The sequence below is a fragment of the Lonchura striata genome, chromosome 13, assembly GCF_050655825.1.
Source record: "Lonchura striata isolate lonStrDom1 chromosome 13, ASM5065582v1, whole genome shotgun sequence".
NCBI classification, from domain to species: domain Eukaryota; kingdom Metazoa; phylum Chordata; class Aves; order Passeriformes; family Estrildidae; genus Lonchura; species Lonchura striata.
Genome location: NC_140715.1, coordinates 4,904,109 through 4,931,806, shown reverse-complemented (window position 1 = coordinate 4,931,806; position 27,698 = coordinate 4,904,109). Strand labels below are relative to the sequence as shown.

At 56.2% G+C, this 27,698-nt stretch overlaps 4 protein-coding genes across 22 annotated transcripts in view; 1 reads left to right on the top strand and 3 right to left on the bottom strand.

The window, feature by feature from the left end:
- ANKHD1 (ankyrin repeat and KH domain containing 1) overlaps positions 1–2,441 on the top strand; it is a 98,560-nt gene extending 96,119 nt beyond the window's left edge. For all 18 annotated transcript variants that reach the window (XM_085590960.1, XM_085590950.1, XM_085590956.1 and 15 more), the window contains 2 exons: positions 1,877–2,050; positions 2,221–2,441. In XM_085590960.1, coding sequence (XP_085447086.1) covers positions 1,877–2,050; positions 2,221–2,364 — 318 coding nt within the window. In that variant the 3' untranslated portion in view covers positions 2,365–2,441. The remainder of the gene's footprint in view (positions 1–1,876; positions 2,051–2,220) is intronic.
- A 568-nt stretch (positions 2,442–3,009) lies between these two features.
- SRA1 (steroid receptor RNA activator 1) lies at positions 3,010–4,631 on the bottom strand. Its single transcript, XM_085590969.1, has 5 exons — positions 4,492–4,631; positions 4,165–4,290; positions 3,783–3,997; positions 3,509–3,617; positions 3,010–3,402 (listed from the first exon to the last, which is right to left on the bottom strand). Exons 1-5 carry the CDS (start codon positions 4,514–4,516, stop codon positions 3,209–3,211), a joined length of 669 nt encoding a protein of 222 aa, XP_085447095.1. The 5' UTR covers positions 4,517–4,631; the 3' UTR covers positions 3,010–3,208.
- Positions 4,632–4,663: 32 nt separating this feature from the next.
- Positions 4,664–9,076, bottom strand: APBB3 (amyloid beta precursor protein binding family B member 3). 2 transcript variants are annotated; one of them, XM_085590972.1, is made up of 12 exons: positions 8,919–9,076; positions 7,786–7,976; positions 7,412–7,488; positions 7,111–7,168; positions 6,789–6,929; positions 6,302–6,429; positions 6,193–6,198; positions 5,995–6,109; positions 5,822–5,909; positions 5,582–5,665; positions 5,006–5,430; positions 4,664–4,908 (listed from the first exon to the last, which is right to left on the bottom strand). In XM_085590972.1, exons 1-12 carry the CDS (start codon positions 8,965–8,967, stop codon positions 4,687–4,689), a joined length of 1,584 nt encoding a protein of 527 aa, XP_085447098.1. In that variant the 5' UTR covers positions 8,968–9,076; the 3' UTR covers positions 4,664–4,686. The 2 variants fall into 2 exon arrangements, with proteins under 2 accessions (XP_085447098.1, XP_085447097.1); XM_085590971.1 differs by lacking the exon at positions 6,193–6,198 and having other exon boundaries at positions 5,006–5,188; positions 5,315–5,430.
- A 6,331-nt stretch (positions 9,077–15,407) lies between these two features.
- Positions 15,408–27,633, bottom strand: LOC146766151 (histidine--tRNA ligase, cytoplasmic). Its single transcript, XM_085590965.1, has 13 exons — positions 27,541–27,633; positions 26,737–26,826; positions 24,968–25,087; positions 24,691–24,786; positions 23,855–23,980; positions 21,761–21,868; positions 19,997–20,095; positions 18,858–18,951; positions 18,593–18,720; positions 18,267–18,509; positions 17,042–17,158; positions 16,537–16,683; positions 15,408–15,898 (listed from the first exon to the last, which is right to left on the bottom strand). Exons 1-13 carry the CDS (start codon positions 27,616–27,618, stop codon positions 15,839–15,841), a joined length of 1,506 nt encoding a protein of 501 aa, XP_085447091.1. The 5' UTR covers positions 27,619–27,633; the 3' UTR covers positions 15,408–15,838.
- Positions 27,634–27,698: the final 65 nt, after the last annotated feature.

The following is a 27,698-nucleotide window of genomic DNA, read 5'->3' as shown; positions in this document are numbered from 1 at the left end:
CAGCAAAAGCATAAAGAAGTACTGAAAACCCAAACTGCTCAGGCAGTATCCACATACCACAGGCAAATCAACCTTGGAAGCACTACTAGATGGTACATTCAGATATTTTTCTTGGTATTTGAGGATGAAATGCAAAAAAAAAACTGAACTGCCGCTGCCCCAGTGGTAGTGTCAACACCAAAGGAGGTAACACAGAACGAGTCACAGAAAGGTTTGTGTTGGAAGTGGCCTTCAAGTTCACCCAATGTGACACCCTGCCATGGGCAGGGGACATGTGTCAGCAGAATTGTATTGAAAACAAGCAGTGTTGTGGTGCAGTAGGTGTGTGCTCTCTGGGGCAGGGGCAGGGGAGGGGTTCCTTGGCTGCAGAAAGCAGTGCCACCTCTTCCTCCTGCCCCATTCAGGGGAGCCACTGTCTCCCCATCCTGGAGGGCTGCAGCTCCAGGGCGGGTGGCACAGTCTGCTCCATGACACCAGGGGGCAAGACCCAGGATGGCGATGGGGCTGTCCCTGGAACAGCCTGGGCCACCCCAGCCCTGCCTAACATAGGCAGCTTTTTGCTGCACGGGTCCCTGCCCTGCACAGCTCCTGCTGTGGAGGACACGGGCACTTGCTCTGGGCATCAGATCGAAGTGGCCCCAGCAGCCTCCACTAAAGTGGAAAAGGGAACCTCAAAGTATTGTAGGAAGATCCTGCTGGAAGTTTGGACCGTCACTGCCCCATGGTTACAGGGGGGCACAGGCAGAGGCAGGGCCTTGTGTTTCTGGGGAGAGAGCTGGTGGCACTGCCAGTGGGCTGGTGACTGCAATGCTGGTCTCTCAGGGCAGGCTGCCTCGATCCAGGGAAAGTGTGGGTGTAACTAATGCCAGAGTCTGTGAGTTCACCAGCCCTGGATGGCAGGGCTCCCCCAGACCTGCCCTCCTTCTCCCTTCTGACCCCCTAAACCAGCCATTGATCAGGTCCCTTTCTTTGCTGTCTGTCCTCAGGGAAGCATGTGCCTCATTCCTGAGTTGAGCCACAGGTGCCCACCCTGTGGGCACTGGCTCTGCTGTGTGCCTTCAGTTAAGGTTCTCTGGGGTGAGAGAGCTCAGCTTGGTGCTGCGGGGCCGTGGCAGGTGCGGGCTGTGTAAGATGTTTGCAGTGCCCAGCAGAAGCTCCAGGCTCACTGGCACCTCGGGCAGCAGCTCTGGGCTCCCTGGAACCCTGGGCTGCACCTGCTGCCAGAGCCTGGCAGGGAACTGGCGCTGCCAGAGCTGGGCAGGGATGGCAGATGTGGCACACAGGCTGCTGCCACCTCAGGCGTTGCTGGCAGGCAGTTGGACCATGGGGAGGAGGCAGCCCAGGGTGGACACTGCACACCCAGCAGGCTGGAAGAGATGTCCCATTGAACCCAGCTGTTGTCCCCTTGCAGGGAGCAGCAGTGGCTGGCTGAGACAATGGGAACGGGTCCCCAGGGCGCCCACGGTGGGATATCCAGCCTTGCTGCTCCACCCTGAAACAGGGTGCCACACAAAGATGTTGCTGCCTGGCCAGCAGGCTGGGGCCTCACTCTGTGCCCCAGCCAGTGCTCTGCCCTCCAGGCAGCACAGGGGTGGCCTGTATTGGCCACCATGGAGTAGCTCTTGGGAGGCTGGAGCCCCTCGTGCTGCATCCCGCAGGGCACCAGGAGCCTGAAGGGGAGGAATAATGTGGGGAATAGCTGCTGAGCAGGATGGGTGTCACAGGCTGCCTTGTGGGAAGCCAGAAGTGGTGGCTCCAGAGCCAGATGTGTCCGTGAGCCGTGGCCGAGCACTGGATCTCACCCCCTGCTCTGGGCTGTGCTCGGGGCGGGGGTGGCCAGGGCCAGCAGTGCCTGACAGCCCCCTGCTTTTGGCAGGTACCCGCATCATCTGCGACCGCAAGTTCCTGCTGGAGTGCAAGAATTCACCCGCGGCCAGGACCCCTCCCTGCTGCCTGCCCCAGACCCCCGGTGTCACATCCCTGGCCCAGTCCAGCCTCGTCAAGCTGGAGGAGCTCAAGGAGCGGAATGAGAACGAAGAGGCCATGCCAGGTGAGCAGGCCAGGGCCACGGCCCCTGCCCACGGACCACCTGCCTGGGGCACGGGACAAGGCGAGATCCCAACCTGGCCCCAGTTCCAGCTCATGCTCCCTTTGCTTGCCCATGTCTGCCAAGCCAGCCCCATCCTAACCCTGGTCCTGTATCCATCCATGCCCTTGCAGATCAAGACCAGTTTGAGATGGACATCTGAGTTTCCATCTCCTCGTCTCCAGGCCATGGCTGGGCCTGTTCCTGGGCCTCGTGGAGGTGCTGGCACCATGACCAGCTGGCTGCAGCCCTCTCTGATGCTGGGGATGGACGTGTGACACCTCAGGCTCTAGCACAAGTGGCTGGTGCAATTGCCTAGGAGCTCATGCTTGATCAATAAACACCGTGAAACCCCTGTGCTAACATGGAGTGTGTCTTTGTCAGGACTCAGCGGGGTCCTCACCCCAGGGAGGGGAGATGAGCAGCACCAGGATGGTGCAGAGGGTGACCCTGCAGGGCGGGTGGTGAGGGCCTGGGGGTCCTCAGCTGTGGTGGAAGCAGCTGGTGAGGCCATCCCGTGAATATGGGGAGAACAGCACCTTAACAGTCAGTTAACACCTCACTGGGCGTGTGTCTGTCCTGAACCTCCCCGAGGGCCCCCAGCTCTCTTGGGTTTCAGACACAGCTCTGAGCTGTGCCAGGACAGCAGGAGCCCAGATGGGAGCCAGGGCTGTGGCTGCAGCACAAACCCTGGTCATGCCAGGCTGTTGGCACATCGGCCTCTGCAGCCAGCCTAGACCCCTCCTGCCGAGCTTTGCCAGCCAGTGCAGCAGGGACACACAGTACTGTCTGCTCCAGCCAGATGCTGAATTCTTCCCTTGCCATGGCCAAGCCTGATGAAGCAGCCACAGCCTCACCCAGCAATCCCATCTCCTGCTGACCCTGTCACCTTGTCAGTGCCAGAATCCTCACGGAGACTGTGGGAGGGGGCAGGTCGGTGCTGTTTATTAAACATAATGAATCGCCACTAAAATGTCGCAATGATTAAAATCCCCTTCTCCTGGATGAGGATTGGGAGGCAGAGGGGGTGCCCAGACTCCCTCCAGCAGCAGGGGCCCTGTTCCTGCCGGCGGCCCTGGGCAGGGGCTGCCCCGCTCACAGTCCACAGCCCCGTCCCTGGTGTCAGGGCTCCTCCTGCTCCGGCTCGGTGGCGGGCTCGGTGTCAGCGCTGCCGTCCGTCTCTGCCGTGGGCAGCTCCCGCGTCTCAGCGATGAGGCGCTTGACGCCCACCATCCACTGGCTCACCTCGTTCACATGGTCCACCATAAGCGAGCGGTGGATCTCATCAGCTGCATCCCAGTGCTGCTGCTGAAGCTCTGCTGGGACAGGGGGCCCCGTCAGGGGTGCGGGATCCACCGTCCCGCGGGTGCCTCTGCCCCAGGGCGGGCTGCTGCTGCGCCTGCAGCCCCCTTCAGCCCTTACCTTGCACCAGGAGGCTCATCCTCTTCCTCACTGGTGCCGACAGCTTCCCCTGAGCCCACGCGTCCTCCAGCACTGTCAGCCGCCGCCCGATGTCATTGCACACTTGTTTCTGGAAGCAGAGGTGAGCTGGGAGTGAGGGGGATGTGCCCCCACCAGCTCTGGGGAGCCCCGGGGCAGGGGCGGCTCTCTCCCCCACTCAGGTCTCCTGTAAAGCGGCAGCCCCTGCCTGGCTGCCCCGGCCCGTCCCTTCGGCACCGCGGAGCCGCAGCCTCACCTGCACCGTGGCCCGGCAGGCGTCCAGGGCCGCCCGCAGCGGGGCGAGGACGGTGTCGGCGGACACGCTGCACTCCTCCTGCTCCGGGCACGCCGCGCCCGGCCGGGCCTCGGCCCGCGGGGCAGCGCCGGCAGAGCCCTGCGGGGGCGGCCCCAGCGCCCGGGGCGGCGGCGCCGCGGGGCCGGCGGGGGCGCCGGGCGGGCCCGGGGGAGCACCTGCGGGGCAGAGGCGCCGAGCCCGTCAGCCCGGACCCGGCTGGCACCGGGCCCCGGCTGCGCTGCCGCCAGCGCCGCGGGAGCGGGGCCGCGGCGTCCCGGCCCCCGGGGCTCCGCCGGGCCCGGGCGCGCAGGGCGAGGGGCGGCGGGGGCTCCGCGGTGCTGACCTGGGGGCGCTCCCGCGGGCGGGGCGGCGGCCCGGCGGGTGAGCGGGGTCCGGCGGGAGCCCCCGGCTTGCGCCTGCAGCCCGTACGAGAACTGGGGGGGGTCGTTCCAGCCGCGCTCCTGGTTCCCTGCAGCAGCGAAGGGCGCCGTGAGACCGGAGGAGGCCGAGGAGCCCCCCCGCCGGGCGGGACCCCCCCGGCACGTCCCACCCGGCACGGCCCCGGCGTCCCCCCACACGCGGACCCCCGCTCCCCGCGGGCGGCCCCGCGGCGTCCCGGGACCGGGACCCCCCGCACCGGAAGTGCCGCGCGCGCCCCGCGCCCCCTCACCCGGCTTCACGTAGGACTCCGCCATCCCGCCACGTCACGCCCGGGCCCGCCCCTTCCGGCCCGCGGGGCGGGGACGGGCGGGAGGGGCGGGGCCGGGCCTGACCCCGCCCCGCCGGGGGCCGCGCTCGGGGCCGGGGCCGGGGGCTCCTTCCCTTCCCGCCGGCTCCGGCCCCGGCCCCGGGCCGGCCCCGCCCGCTACGGGCTGTGCAGGAGGGCCCGCCGGAGGCGGAACACCTCCAGGAAGGAGAAGAGTCCCCGCTTGCGGGCCCCGGCCCCCGCCGCGCCGCCGCCCCCCCCCGCCTTGGCCGCCCCGCGGGCAGCGTCCCCCGCGGCCGCCGGCCCGGCCCGGCCCCGGCCCGCCGCGCTCTTCGCCTTCGCCCCCGGTGCGGCGGCCACGAGGCACTTCTGGTACTGCACCTGCGGGGACACGAGAGGCGGCGCGGGGGACACGGCACCGGGTCACTCCCGGGCTCCCCGGGCCGGGCGTGCCCAGCCGCGGTGCCGCCGTGCTCACCATGCAGGCGGCCTGCACTGCCTCCGAGATGGTGCCGGCGTCGGGCTCGCACCAGAAGGCCGCGCACTGGAAGCGTCGCCCCGTGTCCACGATGAGCGCGAAGGTGTGCGCGTCCCGGCCCACCCCCAGGAAGGTCACGTACCGCACCTGGCACTCCCAGATGTGCGCCGCCTCCTCGGGCTCCTGCGGGGACCCCGCGGGCCCATCCACCCCTGGCCGCCGCCCGGGCAGCCCTGCCGCCCCCCGGGACCGCTCTGCCGGCGGCAGCGCCGTGCCCGCTCCGGCCGCAGCCCCCTGCGCCCTCCCCACCTGCGCCGGCTGCACCCTCATGGCCGTGTCGGACACGTAGATGAGGGAGGGCGTCCAGTTCTCCCGCCCGGGGCGCCTCGTCAGCTTCTCGATGGCCTCGTTCAACACATCCATCCCTAGGGAGAGGGACACCCCAGCCCATCGGCCCCGGCTGCGGGCGTGGTGCGGGCAGAAGCCGCTCGGTGCCAGGGCACGGCTGCCCGGCCGCCCCGCGGCACGGGGGCGCTTCTTGGGCGTCCCCAGCTGCGGAGGGGCAGCGGCGCTTACCCATGGCCCTGGGCACGGGCAGGCTGCCGATGTACAGCGCCTCGTAGGTCTGCATCGACTGCCTCACGGCTTCTAGGATATCCACTGCCAGGACGGGAGAGGTGGGGCTACCCCTGTGCTCCCGGCTGTGTCGCCCCCATCCCCAAGGACCCCGGAGGAGCAGCCGGACAAGCCGGAGGGCTCTGGCTCGAAGGCGAACTGTGGGCAGGGGGAGCAGCCGGCAGCGCTGGGGGACGGTACCTTGCAGTGGCAGGTCCTCGGCAGAGATCGGCTCCAGCGTGGCGGCGTGGGGCAGCCTGCTGCTCGCTACAGCTCGCTCGGCCACGATCTGCAAGAGACGGGGATCCCGGAGCCTCCCCTCACCCCCGAGATCCCCGGCCATGCTCACACCCTCCAGGGCCCCTGCGTCCCACCTTGGAGCACATCTCATGCAGAGCCTTGGCGATGCCCTTGGCAGGCACATTGCAGTGGAAGACGTGACACTTGAGGACGCAGGTGTCCTTGTCACTGGCCACGAAGGCAAAGTCTCTGCAAGGCCGTGAGCAAGCCAGTGAGACCCCGGCAGAGGCAGCCCCCTGCCTGTACTGCCCCCCAGCCCTGTGCCCCCTTACCTGTCCCTGCAGCCGTGGTGGCAGTCGGGAGGGAGGAGAGGGGACAGGTCACTGCTGGGGTGGGCAGAGCCACCCCCCTGGCCCCTAGCTCTGCCCTCGCCCCTGGCACCTGCCGTTGTTGCAGCCAACACCCCAGACACGGATGTTGAGGATGGGCTGGCGGTGGATGAGGCTGCGGTCGAGGGGGTCCACCAGGCTCATGGTGTCCTTCTTCAGAATCATCACTAGGTCCTGGCCCTGCAGAGGGGCAGTGGTTCCCTCAGCCTGGCAGACAGCCTGGGCATCCCCAGCACCCAGCCCCTGTGTAGGCGAACCCCTTCCCCACCAGCCTGCTCTGCCCCAACTGTGGGGTCAGCTCTGTTCCTCCCTTGCCCTTCCCAGCTACCATTCCCTTGTGTGGAGACCACCCAGGCACCCTGGCACTGTTCCCAGGGAACTGCCCTGTCAGACCCACCTGCTCTACACCTGGGACCATTGGATAGATGTGCTGTGTAGAGAATTGACTCTACCAACTGCTCCCCTCCAGCCTGGTCCAGCCTCAGCAACAGCGGCCCCGAGGTGGGACCCTGCCTGGCAGCACCATCCCAGGCTCTTACCTCGCCCTGGTTCTCCGCAGAGCCCTGGCCCTTGCTGTTGGAGAGCTGCTGGATGCAGTTGTTGACGGCGATGCTGCTCTTGCCAGGTGCCAGGTCCTCCTCGGGGATCTCCACCCAGCCCAGAGAGCGCACAGCAAAGCACTGGGCAGAGACACGGGGGGCTTCAGTGCCACTGGCACAGCCACCTCCATCCCGCACGCCTCACCGTGCCAGAGTGGTCACCCCTGCTCTGGCTCCCATCCACGTCCCTGCCAGCTGCCACCCTCCTCCTCTTCTGCCAGCACAGCCCACGATGCGGCAGTGAAGCTGGCGGGTGCGGTACCTTGGAGCCGGGCTCTGCGCTGTGCTGGAACTCATCTCCATGCCAGGACAGTGAGTGCCTGCAGAGGGATGGGGTAGTGAGGGGAAGCTCCCTCTGTGTGCTCCTGGAGCACCCAGGGAAGCATCAGGATGCCCTGGAACCAGCAGACCCCCATGTCACCATCTGGGATGCATCCCATGGGGGTGCCCAGCATGGTCCTGCTGGTTTCAGCACATGGGAGCACCAGGGCCCAGCACCCAGCGCTGCTCAGGGATCAATGGCACCCCGCAAACAAGCCAGCAAAGCACAAGGATAGCCCTACCTCCGGGACAGCGAAGCCATGGGGCTGGGAATGGGCCGGTCCTTTGCCGAGTGCTTTGCTGCAGAGCCCTGACATTCCTGGGAGGGAAGAGGAAAGGGGTGACAGCTGCAAGAGAGGCAGTCAGGAGGCACCAGGTAGGAGCCCTTCCTTCCAGCACTGAAACAAGCTTGTGAGCGTGTTGGGTAGTCAAGATGAGTACAACTAGGATGAGCGCCAGGATGGAGCCTGCTGGAGCCTTTTGAAGGGCTTAACCCCACACAGACAGGGTGCTCCAAGGGAAGGCTGGACCAGTCATGCCCAGAGGGCCCTTCAGCAGGATTCTGCATAGGGTGGAATCCAGCACCAGCCCTCACAACCCTGCCCACATTCCCTACCCTTCCCTGGAGTGTCTCCTCTCCATCAGCATCCGTGTGTCCTCCTGGGCCAGTGCTGCGTGCAGGGTGCTGCCACTGTGTTGTGCCCGTTGGCACATGCCAGTAATAGGTACCCAGGGAATCACAGATTTTCCTCCAGCCTGCAGGGAGGTCAGGGTCTGTCTCCAGGCTCTGGTCGCTCCAGAGGTTGTCTGTACAGAGAGGGAGTGTGTGAGATACGGGGTGGGGAGAAAGATCCCCCCAGTTGCCCTGAGGAGCCAACAGCTTTGCCCAGCAGTAGAAGGGTCCTGCGGTGACCTCTGGGTGGGTGGCTGGGTGCATGGGCTGAGAGAGGAGCCTGGCGAGGGAACATGGCACGATGCCAGCAAGGCTGCAGCAGGGACAGACCCCAGTGCAGGGAACTGCCTCGCTGGCTCCCGGGGGCACAGTGGAACCCCGGCAGGGCACAGAGGGCAGGGGCAGCCTGGGCCTGCCAGGCCGGGAATCCTGCGGGGCACCCAGGCTCAGCCGTGGCCCGCGGCCGGCAGCCCAGTGTTCCCTGCCCTCGGCCGGGAAAGGGGCCGGGACAGACGCCGGGGGCCAGCAGGGGATTGCGCCCCGGGGGCTGCAGCCGGAGGGTGCCGTAGCCGTGGCCCCCGCACCCCCAGCCCTGCGCGGACACCGACTCGAGCCCGTGGCGCAGCACGGCCGGAGCGAGCCCGGCCCGCGGGGGCGGCGCGCTCCGACCGGCCGGGCTGCGGGGCCGGGCGCGGTCCCGGGGCTGGGAGGGAGGGGGCTCCGGGGGTGGGGACACCTGGATATGGAGGTGCCCCTGAAGCGGGGGGGCTCCCGGCGACCTTGGCGGGGCCGGGAGCGGCCGGGCCGGGCCGGACGCCGCGGGCCCCGATCAGCACCGCGGACAGTGCCGGGCGCGGCCGCCGCTCCCACCCTCGGGGCTCGGCTCCGCAACTCGACATCGGCCCCGCAACCCGACCCCGGCCCGCAACCCGACCCCGGCCCGCAACCCGGCACCGGCCCCGCAACCCGGCACCGGCTCCGCAATCCGGCACCGATCCCACTACTCATCCCCGGTCCTGCAACCCGCCCCTGACCCCGCAGGCTGTGCCCGTGCCCGCCCTGCCCGCCGCGCTGACCGTCGCAGTTGACCAGGACGATGGCCAGCATGTAGTCCTTGCCCAGCATGGCCCCGCCGCCCGCCCGGCGCGGCGCCCCCGCCGCCGCCTGCCCAGGCCCGGACCCGCGGCGGCTGCGGCGGGAGGGGCGGGCCCGGGGCGGGCCGGGGGCGGGGGCTGGAGGGAGCCGGGGGGGCGCGGGGGATCGCCCGGACGGAGCTGGGGAAGGGGCGGGGATGTCTGGGGCCCTTGCGGTGTGTCTCGGGGCAGAAGGTGGGATCCTGAGGAGGGAAGGGGCTTTGGGGACTGGAAAGGTTTCTGAGTGCGATAGACATTAGAGCCAGGTCAGCCCCTTGCGCCCTCAGGTTCGTTCCCTTTCCCTCCATCTGCTCTTAGGGTTTTTCCATTCCCTCCCCTGTCCCCACAGATCAGCATCATTCCTCTCCACCCACGCTTATCCCATGTTCACTCTCCATTCATGGCCAGGTCTGCCCATTCCCCTCCCCTTGTGTCCAGCCAGTGCTGAAGGTGCCCAAATGTCCGTGCTGGTTACCTTCCCCCTCTCACCAGGGGCCAAGAGATTTGCATCTCCAGTTTGAGACTTCTTTCCATTCTATCTTGGCTAATGATCAGGACACATGGACAGAGGCTCTGGAGACATTTGTTGTACACCTGAATTCCCCATGGAGCTCCTTGAGTACTGCTCAGGAAAAAGTCCATCCAAGCTACTGGTGCCTGATTAAATAGTCCAAGATGGGTTGCTATAGGTGGCTTGTTCAGGCAGTCCTTCATGGCCTCTCCACCTTTTCTTCTTCAGAGCAGTTTTTGGACGTGCAGAATTAACTTTCCATGCTTGGTTCCTCTGTTTCTTTGCTTGGCCTCATTCATGCATTCCATAGGATAACATGCCCCTGATTTTGTGACACCCTCCTCTCCTTTATGCATTTTGATCTTGCTCACCTGGCCTGAGAACAACACCAACTCCATAACCCAGTTTTGCAGTTGTCCACAATAATTTCTGTCTTCTGGTGGTGGCTGCTGTTTTGGATACAGCCTTTTTCTTCTGCATCTGTCCAGAGCTATCAGATATCTAACACTTGATTCAAGCACTGTGTCCTTGGGACATTATTTGCCTAAGCCAACCCAACCCCACACAGCAGAGCAGGGGAAGCTCGTGGCTCCCTGTGTTCAGATGTGTCTGAGGGGTCCCAGGTCTCAGCTTGACTTCTGCTTTCCCAGACTTCCACCTTTTCCAGTTTCCAGGATTGAGCTCCCCCTACCAGGAACAAGTTTATTATGGTGACTGGTAGTGCTCTGGTATCCTCTGCTGCACATCTCTCCTTGTCCTTACCTCAACACACATTGCACTTTCAAAAACCACACTCAGCTCATCTGAAAGAGGCAACAACCCCAACACAAACTGTGCCCACTCCTCTTCTGCTCATCCAAGCCCACCAAGGTGAAGGCAACTCTCTCCTGGCAATGTCATGAAGCTTAAGGGTGATGATGGCCCTGGTGATATCAGACTTAGAGCAAGGGAGGAGACTTTGGGGATGGCACAGAGCAGAACCTATGGATTGTATGAAACATATGGGATGTTTGATGGGAAGGGCAAAGGGAGGGACCAGGGGAGGAAAAAGCATAGGAAGGCAGAAGGAAAAGAGAGAAAATGTTCTGGTGGTGTGTAGGCAGTGGCAGATATGCTTGCCAGCCTCAGCAGCATGTTTCAGCACTGCAGGCTGTCCTAGACCCTCATTAAATCATATTTCTTCTGTGCAGTGGTGCTCCCTGTTCAGAGCTGCCTGCATGAGAGTCGGGAAGGTTTTGGTAGTTCCCAAGAGGAAAAGGACAAGGAAAGTGTAAGGAAGGATAAGGATAAGGAAAGCCTATACCCATTATACTTTCCAAGAAAAGATATGAGACATCTTGTAATTCTACAACTCATAATTGTGTTGGCCCTGAACAGTGAGAGATCTGGGTTTTGTTTGTTTTGCTTTGCTTTGGGCCTGAAGTAGAAGTACAGTGACATTCTTCTTCCCTGAATAGTGAAATCCTGGAGAAGGGGAATAAGACTTCTCCTTGAAAAGATTTAGTTTTATCTTCCTAGTACAATCATCAGCTAGATTTCTTCACAATATAAGAGGGATCTCTCAGCCCCTCTGACACTTCCCTCAAAAAGAGAAAATCCACTCACATGGTTCCTGGGTTCTCAGATCTGTCAGTTGCAGATCAAAAGTCTCCTAAAGAGGCTCGTTACATGTCATCAAAACACTCCACAGCTGCAATCAGATTCAGATCTCAGCAGGTCCAGCTCGGTTTTACCTAAGATAACAAAATAGATAACTTGACTCCCAACCAGATCTTTTGTATATGCCATATTTCCAGGGGATAAACATACAAGGTTTCTGTCTGCACTGCTCCTGAGACAAAAGACAGAATCCCCTTCAAAGAAAATATCCACTTTTCATCAGGTAATTTTTCTGGTGCATGTCTCCATTCACTCTGGAGAAGGAGGTTTCTGATGTGACAGATCAATAACTTTCAGGTTATGAAAACTCCTCATAAAAGAAATCAAGTTAAATGTTAGGTAACACTTATACTTTTCCACGACCTTCCCCCCAGCTATTGGAAAGCCAAGATCATGCTATGCAGCTCAGATTCAGTTATCTGCAGTTATCAAACATCCCTGTCCCAACACCCCACCTGGCAGAAAAAACACAGTTTGAGCTGTTTCTGTGCTTCCACCATCACTTATTTCCACCTCAGCTGTGCAAGTCAAGCAGAGACGAAAGGGAGAGGCCACAAGATGAATTAAGACAGGTCCAAGTCAACACTCTAAGTCTATGGATTCAAGGCTTTGAAAAGCAGAAAAAAATCCCAGGGTATCACATTTGAAACTGTAATTCCAATAAACCTTTTTTTTTTCTTTCCTGTTTTACTGCCTGGCTCCTGTAAACAGCACAGATTTGCAGAGCTGCTGTGAGCTATTGGCACCATGGATTTAATTGGTACATGCAGTCCCATCCCATATCCCACAGAGTTCTCCGGAGCACTGCCTCTTCTGTAAGATTTTTTAAGAAATGCTGTTAATATCCTCTGATCATTTCACACCTCTCTTAGAATACAGAGTGCAGAAGTATCCATAGTTTCGATTTCTCAAGCTGCTTCACACACACTCAGATAACACATTTAAATTTTGCTGTCACCCACTCCTAATTCATCTCAGAAAGCCTGGGGGTGGGGACTGAGGATGAGGAAATCGATTCCCTGCCAGTTTGAAGCGCACACACTCTGGAACACAAACAATTAATTCGAGGATCCAGTACTTCTCAAAGGAACTTAAAATCAGCAGGGCTGCTAAAATGTTGAGTGTTAGTAAGAGTAAATGCTGCTCTTGGCTTCATGTAGTTTCTTAGAGACAGCTCTGATGCTTCCCAGAACCAGCACCTCAGGCCACCAAACAGCTTTAGCTACATCATTAGTGGAGAAATAACTCAGAATTTTGCAGCTCTTTAGCCACTGGATCACCAGTGCCAACTGGCTGCTTTCCTTTGCTAATTCACAGGATTACTTCTAGTGATGTGAAATTATATCAAGAGGTTGTAGGTATATTTTTACTGCTTTAAACTAAAATCTAAATGACCTCCATTGCAGCAGAAGTGCTCTCTTATTAATTAGTTCCACCACCTAATAGTTATGATGAGTAAAGATTTGAGGTACATGCTAAAAAGCATCACAAGGAAACAAATAAATCTTAAGCTGTATAAATATATGGAGGGGAAATGTTGCATCAGCATCAAACTTCCATTTCAGAAATATCTTTTGTCTTCATTTAAACCAGATAAGAACTACTGCCTGGTGTTATTACTTAGCATTTTAATAAGAGCACTATTTAATTTTAATTTTCTATGTTGAAGGGTATGCAATATACTTCTATTCAGCAGTTTATGAAGAGAAAGCTCCATTTGCCTTATTGTTAAGGTAAAACAAAGATTATCACCTACATTTCTGCATGTTTAAGCACTTGCAAACAGTTAATCAGCCCACTGAGGCAATGTCTGAAATCACTGTATGGTTTCATATTTTGTATTGCACTAGGTTTGTTCTTTTTTCTTTGGTTACTATCAGAGCCATCAAACAACAACAACAAAAAAATCTGTGTTTCTTTTCATTTTAATGATGAAAGTAGATGCTTCATTTACTAAAAAGGCTCAATTTATACTTATTATCTGTGCTCCCAGTTTTAACCCTGCTGGAAACTTTTATTTCAGCAGCCCAATGCTGACATGCACAACATTTCAAAAACTGTAATTGCAAATAGAAATGAATGTCTAAAAATGTAATTAAACATTTTAAATTAAAAAGATCAGCAAAGGCAGTTTTCAATGCTCTTCTTTACTCTTTTTGTCATGCATTAAGGTTGAAAATACCTCCAAAACCATTGAGTCCAACCTGTGACCAATCACCACATTGTCAACCAGACTGGAACACTGAGGACTGGGTCCAATTGTTTTGTGCACAATTCCAGATATGATGATTTCACCCCTGCCCTGGACAGCCTGTTCCAGTGCTTATCCATCCTTTCCATGAAAAAATTCTTCCCGATGTCCAACCTGAACCTCCCCTGGTGCAGCTTGAGGCCATTTCCTCTTGTCGTGTCCCGTGTTCCCTGGGAGAAGAGTCTGATCTCCACCCTCCTTTCAGGGAGCTGAAGACAGCAAGAAGGTCCCCAGGTCTCTTTTTCTCCAATCTGAACCCCCCCAGCTCCCTCAGCTGCTCCTCAGAGGACTGACTCTGCAGACCCTTCCCCAGCTCCATTCCTTTCTCTGGACATGCAACAGCCCCCCAAAGTCTTTCTCGTGGCAGGCTCAGAACTGGACCCAGGACAGTGAGGAAGTCACTGGCCTGGTCCTGCTGGTCACTCTACAGCAGGTACAGGCCAGCTGCCCTTGGCCTCCTGACCCTCTGGGGCACACTCTGGCCACTCAGCCACTGTGAACCAGCACTCCCAGGGCCTTTTCCAACAGGGCGGCTTTCCAGCCCTCTGCCCCGAGCCTGTGCCGCTCCCGTGCTCTGCCTTGCGTCGCCTTTCAACCACCCCCTCACACTGCCTTATGTACCTTGTCCCTCCATTGATCCTGCCTCACCTGCCTTCTCCTCCCTTGCCTTGCCTTACAAAGCTCTCACTTGCCCTGTTCACCACTCCACTCCCTTCCCTTCCCCTTCCCTTCATCAATGCCTTGATTTCCTTCCCTTGCCAGCCTGCTCCGTGTCTGGTTTCTCTGACCCTTCCCGGCCTCGCCCTCCGGCCCCACCGCCCCGTCCCGATTCCGCGGCGCGCCCCACAAACTCCAAGCCCCGCCCACCCGGGCGGAGGCAGGGCCCGGCCCCGCCAATCCCGGCCCGCCTTTCTCCGCCTCGTCCAATCACAGCCGCCCTTTCAATCCGGCCTCGGTCCCGCCAAGCTCTGCCCGCTCCGGCCCCTTAGCCCGGGCCCGCCCCCCCGTTCGCCTGAGGGGCCGCCGCGGGAGCCGGCGGAACCGTGGCCTCGCCGCGGCAGCCCGCGGCAGGTGCTTCTGGAGCCCGGGAAGGGCCGGCGGGGGCTCCCCGTTCGGGCCCCGGCTGGGAATTCTCCCCGGGGAAGGAGGGGACGGCGGGGAGCAGGCGCGACCGGCTCCCGGAGCGGCGGAGGCAGGGCCTGAGGGGAGAGCTCCGGGAGATGAGCGGGGCGGGAGGCGGGCCGGGATTGGCTGGGCTGGGCATACTCTGTGACTGTGATTGGCTGGGCATGCCCTGTAGCTGTGATTGGCCGAGCCGGCATGCCCTGCAGCTGTTATTGGCCGGGCCGCCATGCCCTGCGGCTGTGATTGGCTGTGCGGGCCGCGCTGGTGCCCGTGCGGCGGCAGCCGCAGCGCCGTGCCAAAGGCGCCCTCAGAACCTCCACGGAGCTCCCATGGGCGCACGGGGCAAGGGAGGGGTTGGCAAGGTCTGACAAGGGAGGCCTTGTATATCCCTTCCTTGCCTTAATTTTCCTTCCTTCCCTCGTTCTGCCTCTGCCTCCTTGTTCTACCTTTTCCTAGCCCTTTCTTCCTTGCTTTCCCTACCACTCCCCTGTCTTGTCCTTTTATGCACAGAAAAGATGTATTGTTCTTTATTAATGTCTCACCCTTGTTTAGGGAGCCACAGGTTTAAAAACTGACCTGTTTTGGGGACATCAGGCAGAATGTGTGGCTCAGCAGGGAAGGGGTCTGGGGGGCACCCTGAGCCACCCCCAGCAGATGGGGGTTCTGTCACACCCTGACGGGGAGGTCGCTCGTGGAGCCCCACGGGGCTGTGGGGGCTTGGCTCTGCACCTGTCACAGGGCCTGGCAGCACCAGGGCTATCCAGAGGGAGGAGGAAACATTATGGCTACAGAAACATCCACAATGACCTTTAAAGAACAGCTTCGGCTTAACGAGGCAGGTGAGCAAATCCCTGCCCCGAGCAGCAAGCAGAGACAGGAGTCACAGCAGGGGACAGACAGATTTATTATGTTTCTGGGAGCAGTGCCATTACATTTTGCTGGGGATAAGGTCAGCCCCTGCAGCCAGGGCAGAGAGATGGGCCAGGATGGTTATTCAAAGTGACTGGAACAAGAAGCTGCAGCCAAAACCCCCGGGGATTTGCTCCTCCATGGGTCGCTGTGGCAGACGTGTGGCCAGCATCTGCCAGAGCCACTTCCACAACATCTTTCCCGCACCATTCTCAAGAGCCAGGGCATGGCACAGGAGTCAGTGCAGCCTCTTGGCTCCCACCGGGGAAGGAAGTGCTTAAGATAAGAATAAATACAGCTTTCAGTCACCCTGACACCCCACCCACTGCTGCATAGTCTGGTGAAGGCATTTATGGAAGGAGATCTGTCAGCTGGAATCCCGCAAAGGAGCAGATGTGTCCGAAGGGGTTAACACTGACTCGTTCGTATCCTGATCTCCTCCACCAGGCTCTCCCTGCGAACATTGACCTACACAGGGGAGAGCAAAAAGTTGTTTCAGACAACTCCAGCAGCTTGACACATCACCCCAGTCGTGGCCCTGTGTCTCAGGGGGTCACACCAAGGTGTCACCTGTCTCTCTACAGGGATTAAGTGGGCTGCAGCAGCCACAGAGCTGAACCTGTAAGAGCAGGCACATGGCAACAACCCCAATAAACCCTCTCCTGCATAATAGTTGTGAGAAAGATGTTCTTCTCACACTTTCCTACTGGTTCCTAAGTTGCTGATCTATGCAGTGATCTTAGCCAGTGACCTGTGCACTGATTCCAGTGCCTGTTTTGGGAATCTGTCCTGAGGTAACGGGCATGGAGCAGCCCTGCAGTTCAGGGTTAACCAACTTCTGTTCAGTCTCACTCATTCCAAGAGTGCCACTGAATCACCCCTCCATGCTCCAGGCTCCCGAACTGAGGAGTTCAGGGAGACCACATTATAGGAAACTCCCCAGAGCTGGAAACAACAGCACTTCATGACTCCAGGAAGCTGCACGGGGCAAGGGACTGGAATATGGGGTGTTACAGAACTTGCTGGAAACAGCAGTGGGTCTGGAGGGTTGGTTTGAGCTGGGCTGAAGGGTCACATAGCCAACCCCACCATGCCACGGGCCGTACCTCCTCCCTGGTTGCCACGATCCGCAGCTTGACAACTCCATCCTTGAGCTCCTGCTCACCCACAATGGCGACAAGAGGGATGCCTGTCTCCTCACAGTACTGCAGCTGATTCAGCAGCTTGGGGTTCTTCTTGTACAGCATCTCTGCCTGGGAGAAAGCCAGAGCACAAATCATTAAACTGGGATGTTTGACTGGACCCCTTCCACCAGGCACTGCTGGGGCAGTCTGGTGAGTGTGAGGTTGTGTGGTGGGGACAGGATGGACTCCTACAGAAGGCTGGGCACCAGGTTCAACAAGGCAGTGCAGTTATAGGGCTAACCAAGTCCTGCTGCCCAGCCCTTCCTGGAGAGCCCATGATTTGGGACACTGAGAGGAGGAAGGCTCCATTCAGGAAGGCAGTCTGCTCCCACCTGCTCCCTGTAACTCCTTCCCAAAGCAAAGCCAGATCTGGTCCATTCCCAGAGTGAACCAAGCAGCTCTTGACTTTGCCATCACCCAGTCATACCTTGATTCCAGCATCCCACAGTTCAGATATGAGCTTCAGTCGCTCTTCAAGGAGCTTCTTCTGGGCAGAGGCCACCAGCACCTGTGTCTCCGTCGTCCTGATCTTTTCCTCAGAGGCCTAGAGAGGGGACAGGACCCAGAAGATGCCACAGACATACTAAGACACCTGAGATCCTATGGGCAGGATGGGTCACACTCAGCTCCATCCATCTTTTACTGAAGAGGACTGGGCTCAGAGGGATCAACAGCCTTAACTCAAGAGTCAGAGAGATCCCACAGATCCCATCCTAGAGAAGAATCAATTGTCCATGATGCGTGCTTAACACAGCCTCCCTCCAATTTCTCCACACCCAAAGGCCTCCTAAACATCTGCTCCAAGCAGCTCAGAAGCAACACACCCAGGAGAAGGTGGACACAGGCAGCTGCCTGCTCTACAGCTGATGTTCTAACTATGGGTTAAACAGCAGAAAGCTGAATGCTCCACCAGCCCCTGTGGCAGACGTTGGATACTCCATGTGGCATTTCCCTGCTGCCTTGCTGAAGGGAGAAACCTTTAAAAGGTCACCTGCAAAGTAACAAACCTGGCCAGAACTGGAGGTGGTGGGGGAGGAATTCAGTTTCTATTTTCTATTCAGTTTCTATTAACAAAGTCCAGTTGTGTCTGGCTGCCAAGAGAGAACTAACACCAGACTTCTGGGGGAGAGGAACATGTAGACCATTTTGGGAGCTTAAAAAGACCTATATAACACCCATTGGATGAAGAACAGTACAACTCTGATGAGAGGGAAGAGGAAAAAGACATCTGGAAAAGCCTTAGAGGCACTGCAGTTCCTACCCTGTAACATGTGATAACTGCCTGGTCTCTGTAATGCCACAGGCAGGACAAAAATGTGTGAGGCTGCTGCCTCCCTTGCAGAACAATGCTGCCTCACCAAGGAGGTTGTAGGCTCATGTGGATGCCCAGTGCAGAGGGGAACACTAAGGTACCTGCCCATGCTGAGGATTAAAGTGCCCCCAGAAGCCATGTCTGAGGGCTGTGGGAAGAAGGGTCTTGTCTTCAGCCTCAGACACCATCTGCCAGGCCAGAGAATTGGAGGCTATATCCTGGTTCTGACTCGTGATGCAGAGCACAGCAGAGGCCTGGCTGGCTTCTCCAAAGGCTGGGACAAGGAACACTGCTGGAGATGGGGATTAACCATGCTGAGCTGAACACCAAAGGCACCTACCTCCAGTCTCTGCTCCAGGATGGAGAAGATGCGCTCGATGCCAATGCTGACCCCCACACAGGGCACCTTCCGGCCCTTGGGATCAAACATCCCCACCAGCCCGTCGTAGCGGCCGCCCCCGGCCACGCTGCCAACGCTGACCGGCTCCTCCACGTGCTCGTTCTCCTGCTGCAGCAGCACAGCCTCAAAGATCACCCCCGTGTAATAGTCCAGGCCCCGCGCCAGGCTCAGGTCGAAGGAGATCTGCAGGGCACAAGGGCGGCCCCGTCACCGCCTGCTCGGGGCCCGCCAGGGCAGCAGCCCCTCCTGCCCCCACGCCTCCTCACCTTCCCCATGATGCCAAATAGGGTCAGGTACTCAAACAGCAGCTTCATGTCCCCCAGCCCTTCCTTGGCCACCTTGTTCTGGGATAGCTTTGGGTCCTGCAGAAGCTGCTCGATCAGGTCCAGCCCACCTGTGGGGACCAGCCATGCCTCAGCTGTGCCAGGGCAGCAGCACCCGGCACGGTGGCCCCAGCCAGCCGGGTGTGTGCCCTGCACCTTCCAGCCCCAGCCCAGAACAAGGCCAAGGGCACGACCCCATGGTGCTCACCGTGGAGCTGGACATACTCCCCGATGCAATCCGCAGCCTCGGGAGAGAGCCCCTTCTCTGCCACCATCTCACTCCTCACTTCTTCCCAGGGCACCTGTGAGGGGAGAGAAGAGCATCTGCCACTGGACCAGGGACACAGGCCCTCCTCTGCATGGCAGAATTCCATCATCATGGTTAGAAAGTGCATGAGAGAAGTAGCAGCTCTCAGAGCACAGTCAGGTATGCATAACTCCATTTCTTGTACCACTGCACAGCCTGTTTGTATCTCAACCTTATAAAAATACCTGTAGTTAGATTTCTGGCCAGAATCAAGTATCAGCACTGTATAACCATCAAGTCTGAGACCCATCTTGCTGCTGTGGTTTCCCTGGTTAGGTACTTAGTCATAAATACTACTCAGGAAAGTGTTGCTGGTCATGGAATCACCTGGAAAGGTGTGAGCTATTGGTTGGGTAATGGAAAAAACCCAATGTAAGCATAATATGCTGCCATTTTCCCACTGACCATGAGTCAGACAACCAGAGTCTTGATCACATCCAGCTGCACTGAGATAAACCACAAGGAAACGATCCCATCAGAAAAAAGCCAAATGCATCCTGCCCATTGCTTTTCCACACATACACAGCCCCAAACCCCAAACTCTGGTCATGCCTCTGCAATGGATCTCTGCTAATAGGGCTGTGAGTGAGACCTCCTCCAGTTGTCTTCATTTGACTGTCTTGATGAGCCCCCCACAGGAAAAGACAGCTCACCCTTCAACAAAGAACCATGACCACATGTGAAGAGACACAAGCTGCTGTTCTTAACATGCCCTAGCCTAATTTGGTGCAGGTTTTCATGAGCCTGGTTCATAAGCAGCAACACCTTGAGCAGGTGAAGATTTGAGATATTGAATCTCCTCTGTGAAGAACCATTTTCCCCTCCCACCTTTCATTTTATCAGGACCTCATGGGATAGTGGCTAACAAAACAGAGGATCCACTCTTCCTATGTGAATGCTGTGCACTGCATGTATCCCTTCCAGGGAAAGGTAGGAACAACATGATGCTTATCAGCATTTTCCAGCCAATTCTCATGGACCATGGTTCATTCACTGAGACTCCAGCAGCAGCAGGTACAGCCTGGGGCCCCAGCCCATACCTTATCCAGTTTGTCAACGCTGGAGCAGATGGTTCGGAATTTGCTGTCTGGGACCCCACAAACTGCAAACATCCCATCAAGGATGCGCCGGTCGTTAACCTGGGGAAAGGGAGCAGCACATCAGGAATTACAAACTCAAGCAGATGCTTCAGTCATGTCCTGCTTCATTCCTCTGTTTTAAGCATAGAAAAGAATACAGGAGACATCTGTCAAGGGGTTTTTCTTTGCTATTTTTAATTTCTGTTTTCCATTCTTGGGGAGCTGAGCTTCCTAGAGCAGACCAAAAAGCACAACTGACATCTACCAAGCCTAGGAAGAGCCATCGCATTTCCTTCTACAGCCGTGGACACCTCCACTCAACAGAGAGGGAAAAAAAAAAAAAAATCAGGGCCTATGAGTCCCCTCATGTGGACATGTAAAAACAGCTCAGGAACAGACCAGAGCCAAGGAGATTAATTCAGAGTATTACCTTACACTACCAGCAGAAGAGAAAAGGGACATCTGATTATGTTAAATCCTCAATCAGGACTTTTTAAATTACAGTATAGTGAATTCTATAGCTTAATTATGCTCTATAAGAGTACACAATTAAGGCCAAAGACTCAGCTGGATTCAATAGTTCCATGGGTAGTGAGAATGTCTACAATTAGTCAGAAACAAATATTAACTGCACAGGACTTTGGAATCCTCCAGTATCAACGTGAACCAAAAAGTTCCTTGTGGGAGACAAGAATAATCACAGGCAGGTTATTCTGTTGCTCCCCATTGCAGGAGCATCTTCATCCTCAAAGGCAGCACTTTCACCACTGCCCAAACACCCAGTTCCTTCATCTCACCCCAGAGAGGTTCAAGGGGAAGTACCTGGCCCCTGCTCCATGGGGCTGAAACAGGAACACAACATCCAGCCTGCAGTGCCCAGGAATGGCCTAGCTCCAGGTCCATCATAGATCCCACTGCCCTCCTGCACATCCAGCACTCCTACCCACTGCTCTATTGCACCTGTGCACCCTTCCCATCCTGCCTCACCTACACATCGAGCACCACTTGCTGCCATCCCAAGGGAACAGAGGTGTCTGGAAGCAAATAGCAAGCTCAGCCTACAGTAGGGCACAACTCTTGGTCTAGAAAATGCTTCAGCTCCAAAAAGGACTTGGTGGAAAGGCAGGAGTGTGCAGGCAACACCACACACTGAGAAGATGCCCCTGCTGGGATAAGGGCAGGAATACTGGACCAGAGCCTGTTTTACTGCAGGCAGTGAATATGACAATCACCTGCCTAGACAGATATTGGGAAGAAATTTTTTTTATTATAGAAGTGGTGAGGCACTGGCACAGGTTGTCCAGAGAAGCTATGACTGCCCCACTCCTGCAAGGGTTCAGGACCAGGCTGGACAGGGCTTGGAGCAAGCTGGGATAGTGGAAGGTGATCCTGCCCATGGCAGGGTAATGGAAGTGGATTATATTTAAGGTTCCTTCCAACCCAGACCACTCTATCATTCTAGCTGGCTGCTGGAATGTTGCAAGGGACAGTGGCTAGTTCTGGGGAGAACACTGTCAGCTGCAGCCTCAGGAAAACTCCTGTCATTCTCAGCTCAAAGCAAACCCAAGTGGAGGCCCAGTCTTTAACAAGGGGAAGCACGTTTGCTTCCAGGCAGAGAGGAGGGACAAACTCTGAGCCAGGCCTTAGAGTGGGAGCAGGTGCTACTGTGTAAAACCACAGAGCAATGACCCTGCACAGTGGCACAGAGAAGCCACCCAGTCTCACCTTGATGACAAAGTCCCCGAGCTGCAGGTCACTCAGGATCTCGTGCACGATCTTCAGGCACTCGGCATCAGGAATCATCGGGTCAAACTGCCCGGCAATGTCAAAGTCCTGGGGGCAGAGGCAAAGGCAGTGAGTGATTCAGCACCACAGCACAGCTGCAGAAAACCAGCTTCAACTGCTGGAAACAGTAGTTTGTATACAAAACCCAACAGAACTGGGATGTGAGGCACCACTAACCCTTACAGATTAAACCCAAAAGGGACAGGAGGTGTCACCATGGAAGGCAGCAGTGCTCTCATGTCCACTGCATTTCAAAGAGTTTGTACACTGCATTTGCTGTATGACACTCTGAAACAAAGATCCTCAAAAAACAACAAAAAGGAGGGACAGCAATAAATAAATAGAACGAAGAAACCAGAAAGAGGAATAAAGGTTACTTCTTGTTTGCTATGACTTAAATGCCGAATGTTTCGCCTTGATTCTTAGGATGCATTTTTAATACACATGCCAATCAACTTAATGATTAGGGAAGGCAAAAGAAGCAAACCCAGAGTTTCAATTCCTAAGACAGAAAAAGCAATCAGGAACCCTGAATGGTCACCACCAGAGATCCCCAAATGAACTAGCACATAGAAGAACCAAAGCCCAACATCAAGATGCTTTAATAGGCTGGTATCCCATGATTGGAAACAATATCAGTGTTCAGAGAGAAACAAAACACAGAAGCAACAAGAGAGCCCTTATTCTTTGACTTCAGTGTGGAGAGAAGCAAACACTGCTCCAGAGAGCGGTGAGAGTCCCCAAGGCTTCTTCAGCTTCTGTTTAGGAATCCCCAAATGCAAAGTATTCAGTGAGATTGTGGGTTCAAGAATAATTTTCATTATGTGGATATATTTCAACAGGGCTTCACCAAGGTCTCAAAATAAACTGGGGCACTGGAGGAAGAGATGGGATCATATAGTTAATTCCTCATCAGCTGAGTGCAAAAAGGGCTGATGCAATCCCTGAGAAAGTTGGGTGAGGAAGTACAGGAAGTGTATAGGAAGTCAGGAAAGTGCTGATATCGCTGTAAATGGCACAGATTAAATGTCACTAAAAAAAAACAGGGGCTAGTGAATAATATTGAAGAAAGCTGCAGGAAAAGGTCTTGGCTGAGAAAAGAATGAAAATATATCCAAGGTAACAAAGGTAACAGAGCTTGATTTATATGGTCTAAGAAGGGGAAGATTTCTCTAAACATTTCCCAAATGTTTACCTGGGAAAGGGGAAGAATACATATCAAGGGATGATAGCTACTATTTTGAGAGCAGAACTCTTTAAATGAGAGTAAGGAAACAATCAGGTACAAATAAATTTAGCCTGGATATTAGAAGACCATTTCTAGCTATCCTAGGAGTGAGATCTTGGAGTAGATGAGACAGCAGGTAATGACCCCAGGTCATCTGGAAACAGGAATCACCAAGCCAAAGCTGGAAGGTATTCCCAGGGGTTGTATAATGAAGTAGGAATATTCTCAAACAAAAGGAATTGTTTGCAATATGAGTCCCTGGGGACTGTGTCAGTAGAGCTGAGCAAAGCTGCTCCTTAGGGCTACCATGAGAGAGCCACGAAGGAAATTGCTTTGTTACTTGTTCTGTAATTTGGCCTCTGGGTTTTCCCCTCCTTTGAAATTAAATTGACTAAACATGGAAGGGAAGTGCTGTATGCTACTGATTTGCCTGATTGGTATGTCCTGCTAACACACTCAGAGCTGAACTGTTGCCAGATTTGGGATCAGAAGGAAATTCTTCCCCACCACCCATCCAGCAAGCACTGTGGGACGGAGCAAGGAGCTGCCCTCCCATGCAGTGCAAAGGAGGTGATACCTGGGGGCTCTATGACAAAGCTCCAGCACCGTGTCACACCTGTCACACCCACTCTCCCACTCTCCAGTTGTTTTTCACACTCACAAGAACACACTATGGAGATTAGTGGATCTTTCAGAGCTTTCCACAGGCACAGGGAAGGGTAACACAGGTGTTACTTTGACAGTCCACAGGTGCTGCCCAGCCCACAGCCTGTCCCAGCAGGGTCCTTGCCCACAGCCAAACTCACACACTGGTAGAACTCGCGGTAGCGGCCCCTGGTCATGGCCGGGTTGTCCCTCCTGTACACCTTGGCAATGTGGTAGCGCTTGATGTTGGTGATCTTGTTCATGGCCAGATAGCGAGCAAAGGGCACCTGAGACAGAGTTAAGGATGGCAACAAGGAGGGATCATTCCCCCCAGGTATCAGTCACAGGCAGTGCTGGGTCCTCACTGTCTCCCACCAGTGCCCTGGGGGCAAAGGAACTGCTGAGAGACAGCTGGACTCATCACAGCTCCCCAAGGTCTCCACACGCTGCCTCCAAGTGTCCCTTCAGCACCACCTTAGGCTGGATCTCAGTGTCACATGGGCTGTGCACTGCAGCAGTCTGCTCTGGGAACCCTGCTTGGGAGAAACAACATTCCAACACTCCGTATCAATCTTCTGTACTTCCATACACATGGGGAGTGAAGCTGTGTCAGGGGAGGGTCAGGCTGGATGTCAGGAAAAGGTTCTTCCCACAGAGGGTTGTTGGCATGGGCACAGGCTCCCCAAGGAAGTGGTCATGGCACCAGACCTCAAAGAGCATTTGGAAAATGCTCTCAGGCACTTGGAGTGTCCTGTGCAGGGTCAGAAGCTGGACTTAATGATCCTTGGGGTCACTTCCAACTCAGGATATTCCATGATTCTTCACCAAACAGAAGCAATGCACAGTAAATAACTGAGCAAGGGTTCTGCACCCACTGAACCACACTGCCTGCTCATGCTCTCCCGGTCAGTTTGGGGTCCCTCCTCCCCCTCAGGACAGTAACTCCTCCCAAAAGGAGGACTGCAAAGGCCCCCCAGCACCAGCTGTGGCAGGATACTGTCAGGTCATAGCGTAGGGAAAGCAGCTCTCCTCCCTGATCCTTCAGATCATAGATGAGCTTCGAGTCTTCACCGTATTTCCCTGTCAGTGTCTCCTACAACAAAACAACACACGAACAAACAGCATCTTCAGTGACAGGGGATCATCCCTAGAGCACACAGAAAACAAGGAGAGAAAGGGAGAATGCCTAGGAAGGGAAGAAGGAAGCTCAACCCTCAACACTTTGAGCTGCAGGATCCTCAGCAGCTGAGCCAACCTGCTGTGTCCTCACCCACCTTCAGCTCGAACACCGGCGTGTCGATGACTTCGGCCCCGTGGCGCTTGAAGCACGAGATGATGGCTTTGAAGGCCCTCTCACGGATGGCCATTTCCTTGGGGCCAAAATCCCGCGTGCCCTGGGATGAGGGAAGAAAAAGAGCAAAGGACACTTTGGGTTAGAGGCATGACATGAGAAAGATGCCAGAGGCAATATGAAGAAGGTGCCATATTCCTAACAAAGCCAGAGAGACGGGTCCAGACACCAGATATTGGAAAACAGCACTAAAAACGTTGGAAAACATCAGGACATAGCTCAGACAGTCTGCCAGAGCAAAACCTAAGTCAGGAGTTTCACAGTACAGGAAACAAGGAGATAAAACAGATCCAGCAGTCAGAGTTCAGTGCTTTTGAGCCTGACAGTGCAACCAGGACCTGTCCTCAGCTCTGATGCAGAACTATTAGCCAGATCCCTGCCCAGTGAGCCACCCCAAAGGTGGAAACAGAGGACAGACATGCTCTGAAACTGTGCAACAACCATCAGCTCTGCAATTTCCAAACACAGAGAAAAATCATCTTTCAAAATGCAATGCTTGTGAAATGTCTGTCTACAATTCACAGGGCCATGCACCCTTTGCATTTCTTTGGTGTCAAGGACCACTGAATTATTTCAATTACCACCTTTATGCTCTCAGTAACATAAAAATCATTGTTATTAGCTAGACCTCTAACTTCCACTTTATAAAATCAGTTAGACATGAGGAAGCACTCCCACCCACAGATCACTCAGATGGCCTTCAGCTGCCATTGAGAAGCCTGAGATGGGCTGGAAACTCAACTGAGTTTCTCTGGCACTCAACAGGGCTGCGAACTCCCCTTCTCCACACTTTTAAACAGTGAAATACCCTTCCACTTTTCAGGCATTACACCACAATTACATTCAACAAAACTTATCATAAAGGAAATTAACAAAGAGACAGTTTTGAGACTTTTAAATATTGGGAATAAATTCTTCCCTGTCAAGTTGCCCAGAGAAGCTGGGAAGCCCCATCCCTGGCAGCATCCCAGACCAGGCTGGATGGGGCTTGGAGCAGCCTGGGATAGTGGAAGGTGTCTCAGCCCATGGCAGGGGGTGAAATGAGATGAGCTTTAAGGTCTTTCCAACCCAAACCACTCCATGTGTCTATATTTTTTTATGTCAGTGGCATCACCACAGCCTGGTTTGTTTATGAACAGATTCCTAACTGTCTTCACACCACAGCATGGAAGCAGGTGGTCTCCTATCAACTGCCAGTGATGAAATATTCAGGTTACAAAGTATTTCAGCAGAAATTGCATTATGGACACTATTCTTAGGGGCCTGGAGGCTGAAAAACTGCTTGTAAAGGCAGGATCCTTCCACAAGAGGACACAGAAATTCCAGCAGCTGGCCAGACCTGTTCAGTAAATGAGCCCCTCAGACTAAGGGCAGGTATGAACCCTATCACACTGGGCAGCTACAATAAAGCTTGATTAGAAGGGAAATTCCTGACCACACCAGCAGTGGTTGGAATGTCACAGAAGCACCCAGAAGCCTCTAAGGCAGTGAGTATCTGAGTTGAATGCTATCGGGAAATGTCTTCATCCCTCCCCCCGCTTGCTGCTAAAAATGAAAGTGGAAACAGAAATTTGAACAAAGGCAGGTGTGGCCATGCTGGACTTTGGCTCACAGATATGTAGGGGCTGCTGGCTGTGTGTCTGGGGGGAGGGGGGAAACATGCATACAGAGGGCACAGGAGACAGGAGTTACCTTCGGGGTCTTCAGCACAAACTTTTGTTTCCCCTCATCTGTCCCCAGCTGTGCCTTCATCTCGAGCAGCTTTGCCACTTCCTTTGCAATCTGGGGATGGAGCAAGGAGGGAGCTGGGGATAAGACCACCCAGCAGGCCCAGCCCACTGCCTTCCCCAGTACCTTCAACCACAGTATTCCCAGTGCACCTGGACTCCACAACCTCAATACACCCACTATTCCCAGTTTCTCAGCAACCAGAGGGAAGTTCTCTGCTGCTCTCCAGCCCTTCCCACTTTTCATCAAGCACCCCTATCTCAACAACGCAAACACCCCCACCATTCCCCGGCTCCCACGACCTCCATTACCATCCACAGCTATCTCCCCATTCCTATCCCCACCACCAGCAGCTGTTACACGCCCCAGCGGTTTCCAGCAGTTCCTCCCAAACATCCTCCCCTTCAGTCTAACACTGCTATCACCGGCTCCCACCAGGAGTCTCCCCTGCACCCTCAGCCCTTCCACTTCCCAGCCCTGCACTCCCATCCTTTCCAACCCCTCTTTTCCCAAAGCCGCCAGCCCCAGCCCAGTAACCTGTACACCAGTACTTTACACCAGTAACCCCAGTTCTCACCCACCGCCCGGCCCAGCCCAGCCCCGGTGCCCCCCGCTCCCCCAAGCCCCTCTTGCCCATCCCAACACAGCCGGCGCCCCAGTTCTCATTCCCCGCCGCTCCCAGCCATACTGCTGCCCCCCCCAGCACCCCACTCCCGTGAACACCGGAGCCCCAGCACCTCATTCCCGGGACCCCCGGAGCCCCCGCACCTCGTCAGCATCGGCCTTGTCCTGTTTGAGCCTCCGCACGGTCTCCGCCTGAGCCCGCACCGCCGCCTCCTCCGCCATGGCGAGGCCGCGCCTGCGCACCGCCCGCGCCCCGCCGCGCACGCGCAGCGCCGCCGCCGCGGGGAAGTGAAAGGCGGAGG